Here is a 5,290-nt window from a genome sequence, read left to right on the forward strand (position 1 = left end):
GTCTTTGATACACCAATACTGAGGTGAAAGAATCCAACACTGCAGTCAACTTTGCAACAGTCACATCCACTTCATCCTTTGCGAATGAGCTACATGTAATTTTGCTTTAACATGCATTTCCCATAGACACCTACCCGAGTACACTCGGGTCGTCAGTAGGTTAATTTGTATTTCTGCATAAGGTCAAAGTAAATGTTAAAGGTACATATTATAGTTAAGCCTGTGGTGATTATGAAGTCTTATATTGACGAAGTTGAAGCTTATGCTGAGTTTCTTGTAGTACAGCTGTACTTACAACAGTGTGTTGTACATCTTAACATATATATTTTGGGTACATTCCATTTCATTCAACAGAGAAGGGAAATATTTTTTGTCTGCTGCTGATTTTTTTTTTGTTATTGAAAAACTTCCACCACATCAGTGTGATGTCTTGCTGAATGAACATATTTGGGCAAAGTTTACAAAGTTTAGCAGAATGTGTCATAATTTCTTCATAAACTAGACTTTGGAGTACTGTTTCATGCATTCACTCATATTTTAGATCAACCATGCATACAATATTTGTACAATGTACTCGTAAGTATGCAGGGCCCATGACGTCAAAGTCAATAACAGACGATAATTGAAAGGCCCACAAATTGAAGAAAATGCTGTAATGGACATTTAAGCTCAGCACCATCGATTATTATTTCTACCCTTGTTCTACATATCATAATAGCAATTCTGCACTTCTGATTTAACAAATGTAAACAAAAATTTCAAGTTCTTGTAGTTTCTGTGCTTGAAATGTTGCCAACTTGAGCTAGTCTCTTCACAATGGTCTCAAGTTCAAACAAATGGGGGTCATGACAATTGGGCACAAGCTCCCTCATCGTGGTGGCTAGGTGAAGTACATAGTCCCGGTTCTTGCCGCTGGGACCTTCTGACCTGACTATCTGATTGGCAATCTCCTCAAGAGGGGCTGGTCCCAGGAACGCTGGGTTGCCAGGGGTGGCGATGTAGACCAGGACCTGAAATGGTTCTTGGACTGACTGCTGCTCCAGCTGCAGGGGGTAGAAGGTCAGTGCTTTGGTGGTGTACCCATTTTTCTCCCTGTAGTCCAGGTACTTTTTCACAGAGGCTATGTCACTCTCTGCGACGTGGTAAGCAATTCCCCACACTTTCTCCTGTAAAGAGATACAAAAGATCATACAAATGTGAATCTCAGCACAACTGACCATCAGATATGGAATCTCTCCCTCAACAAAGTGGACTATCAAATATGGATTATGAATCAATGCAAGTTATGTGTATGTACAAGTGTAAATAGTAAAAAAAAAAAAACACCCAACACAAAACAGAAGATAAACAGCAATACTACCAAAACACAAAACACCATTATCATAAAGAACACTAATAACCTGGATTTTTTTGTCTTATTCTTTGTGGGGGGGGGGGATTCCAATGTAACAGAATTTATTGTGAAGTTCAATATGACCATCAAAAAAAAAAAGCAAAAAAAAAAAAGAGGAAAGTCTTTACCATGAACACAACAGAATGCTAGGAATGGATCATAGACAGGCCTATGTGATTGTACATTGCAGTCAACACTGCACAGTTAGTTCTTTAACTGTTGCCATGGCTGAACTTTTGGTGCCTGTGAACATTACTTTCCCCATTCTCAAAAAAAGAAGTAAAGTCTTTCAATTCATTCAAAAAAGTAAAGTCTTTACCATGAACACAACAGAAAGCTAGGAATGGATCATAGAGAGGCCTATGTGATTGTACATAGCTGTCAACACTGCACAGTAGTTCTATAACTGTTGCCATGGCTGAACTTTGGGTTCCTGTGAACATCACTTTCCCCATTCACAAAAACAAACATGTCCCCCCCCCCCCCCCTCCAAAAAAAAAAAAAATAAAATCCTAGACAGTCAACCTCACCACAGTTGAATCTTTAAATGTATCACAGAAAATTCGTTGACTTACATGAATTTCGACCTGCACAATAGAATTGACACATTTATATTCAACTGGGGTATTTACACTAGCTCTCCTTCCACTTAGCCAATTTCTTGACGACTTTTGCGAGTTTGATTTGAACAAGGTTGACAGTATACTATATATATATATATATATAGTAAAGCAAATCAAATATCCTTGAACATGGCTGACTGGTTTGAGCGAAATATCAATGTAAACCTTGGTTCTAGCAGTGTGACAGATTCCCTATGTCTGTACAAAGTCTTTCCAAAAAAAAGAAGAAGTTGATAGCAAACACTTTACACAAAAGGGCTGCATATGACCTTGGATGATTGACACTGAGCAATTATAATATCAGAAGCAGCAGCAGAGTTGTGAACTTGGTTACTTCCTGGATAACTTGCTCCTGAGAAGTGAGATCTTTAAAAACAGTTCTCAAAGTCACAGTTTAAACTTACCTCTGGATTCTCCACCAAAGTAACCACTCTTCCAGGCTGCAAATGAAGATAAAATATTCATAATAGTAATACCCATATTTTTAATTGCTCTGTATGTTTTTTTTTTTTAATATGAAAGATGTTGAAAATGTATTCATACAGTCAATTACAGAATGCTTGGCACTTGGTCAACATTATCAGGTTTAACATACGGTAAAACAGGATATTATTATATTCGCGGCATGAATTTTTCACGAATTGGAGCCGACAGCCTTTTTTTGCGGGATGAAATTTTCACAAACAGCAATTGGCATTAAATGCATATAGTGTAGACAAGAACTATCGTGTGCGTTTTAATTTCGCGAAACTTGGCGCTCGCAAAATTCGCGACAAGAAAGTGCATGCGAACATTCCTCGTTTTACAGTAGGGCCTATCTATGATTTCTTTTTAAAACCATTGATGTAATACTACTAATTCACTGCAACTCATATCATTTAACCTACTTCTGGACAAGAATTAACGCCGTGCAATGCCACGCTTGTCTTTGCTTAACAGCATGCTCCATGACCAAGTTACTGAGATGTGTTAATGACATGTTGCTATTGAAACCAGGAACGGTATGACCAAAAAGCAACATTTTTGGATCATTACTGCCGTTGGCTCCTAAACCCCTGCCTTGGATTCCCCGAAAATTGATGAAGCAAACAAGAAGCAGTTCAAATATGTATAAATTATGTGCTGGCTAGAAAGCACGATACTGACCCTTGATGATTGAGCAACTGACATATTGTTACTTTGTTAATGTTGATTATTCACATTCATGTAAACTGTAGTTGTACAGCTCGAGCTTAGGTACAAAGGGAATATTGTACATCACATACATGTATGAAAGTAGCATATGGTCAGAGACTCCAACTCTCCTGCTTTCGACGGGAAATCTCCCGCCAAAAGCCCATTTTTTGCAGAATCTCCCATTCTCCCGCTTGAAATGATTTCTTACTTAATTTCATTGTATGTTGAAAAATAAGCCTTAGATAGAGAGCATCTAATTAGAACCCAAGACCGCAAGGAACTCTGTGCTTGTGAAGTTGGAGTCTCCCGTTTATTGCTAGGAGTTTCAGGCGGGAGAATCTCCTGATCAGAAGGTGCTTAGGGTTGGAGTCTCTGTATGGTAATTTAATATGCTTTTCAATTTAAACTATACCGTAATGAAAACATGAATATGATAATACTTTGATATGTACTTTTTCTGGAACCCCACGGTGGTCCATGCTTCCCTGCCAGAACCTGCGTGCATAACCTGTCACACATCCCACAACTTTCCTAGTGAAAGGAAAGTCTGTCTTCCATGTGAGTGATCCATAGCCAAAAATCCACATACTGTCTAGCCTACTGAGTACTGTGGTTCGAACGAATTGCACCTTTCACTTCAGCACTGACAAGTTAGGTTTTGCGTAGAGGTCTATATTTTATTATAGCTTAGAAAATCGCGAGGATTTGCGACGTGTTCATCAGGCAAAACTCAGCGATCTGCAGCAGACATTTATGACGTAAAAACTGTACGACGACACTCCAAACTGACATGTACTAGTAGTAATCACATCGCCTATCTGTTGGAACCAAAGAGATCGGAACATTCAGTAGACACTATACCACTGATACATCCCCAGTCCAGGCAGTGCAGTAGCAAAGCTGTCGATACCGGCGTCCAGTCCTCAGCTGGGCCGATAGCCACCCACACATCGCCCGGTCGCGTTTTTTTTTAAGACGGCACAGATTGGGGCATGGCGCGTGTTAAACCTATGGGAAAAATGTTGGGTTAGGGTTTTTGGTTATGGTTAGGGTTAGGGTTAGGGTTGGGGTTAGGGTTAGGGTTAGGGTTAGGGTTAGGGTTAGGGTTAGGGTTTGATGGTTAGGGTTAGGATTAGAATTAGGGTTAGGTTTAGGGATAGGGTCCCCGATAGATTTTTAGTTTCCCCAATCTGTGCCGTCTAAAAAAAACACGCCGCCCGGTCGCGGTCGGTCGGCGGTGCAGCTGTTCATGAAATTTGAGTTTCTATTTATGACCGACGATGCACTTTAGATTCAATTGGCCGCGCCTCTCCTTAGAATGTTGAATGGTATACAAAAAAAAAAAAAATCGCGGTTAACAACTAGAAAAGTCCTTGGTCACGATCGAAGCGGAGATCGAGATACCTTAATTAATGTACAGTACACACGCTGACATTGTGCTCCGTAAACGCGCACCACATGCATTGTACATTGTACATTCAAGATAATCCAACTCCATGTAGTCCTACATCATATCCAATCTCAGGAGTTGTATGAGACATACGTAGCCCTGTAGTGATTACTAGTATGTTCACCCCCGCCAACCCCAGTGGGTGTAGGTGATACGATGATGCAGCAAGATTTCGAAAGAGTGTGCTGTGCGTGCATGCAGTGAGCAGAGCAGTGGGGTTGCTGGGGGGGTATGACACGTGCATTCCACCGAGGAGGAAGAGAGCATCTCTCCGCGGGCATCCCTCGAGTCACCAAGAACTCTCCCGCCCTATACCTTTTGCTAAAGGTGCCGCTCACGGGGTGCCGCTTCGGTGAATTTCTTCTGGGCTGACCAACACATGTGAATGGAATACATATATATATATATATAATATATATATATATATATATATATATATATATATATATATATATATATATATACATATATATATATATATATATATATATATATATACATATATATATATATATATATATATATACACACATATATATATATATATATAAATATATATATATATATATATATATATACATATATATATATATATATACACACATATATATATATATATATAATATATATATATATATATATATATAT

The 5,290-nt window shown here is 38.9% G+C and overlaps 1 protein-coding gene across 1 annotated transcript; it reads right to left on the reverse strand.

Moving 5' to 3' along the window:
- Positions 1-459: 459 nt before the first annotated feature.
- On the reverse strand, positions 460-3,981 carry LOC139738390 (putative glutathione-specific gamma-glutamylcyclotransferase 2). The gene is made up of 3 exons (XM_071649028.1): positions 3,645-3,981; positions 2,421-2,456; positions 460-1,166 (listed from the first exon to the last, which is right to left on the reverse strand). The coding sequence occupies exons 1-3, from the start codon at positions 3,777-3,779 to the stop codon at positions 759-761; spliced, it is 579 nt and encodes a 192-aa protein (XP_071505129.1). The 5' UTR covers positions 3,780-3,981; the 3' UTR covers positions 460-758.
- Between the last annotated feature and the right edge of the window lie 1,309 nt (positions 3,982-5,290).

The sequence above is a fragment of the Diadema antillarum genome, unplaced genomic scaffold (genome assembly GCF_040938485.1).
Source record: "Diadema antillarum isolate AM-2024a unplaced genomic scaffold, OU_Dant_1.0 scf00000029, whole genome shotgun sequence".
Taxonomy (NCBI): Eukaryota; Metazoa; Echinodermata; class Echinoidea; order Diadematoida; family Diadematidae; genus Diadema; species Diadema antillarum.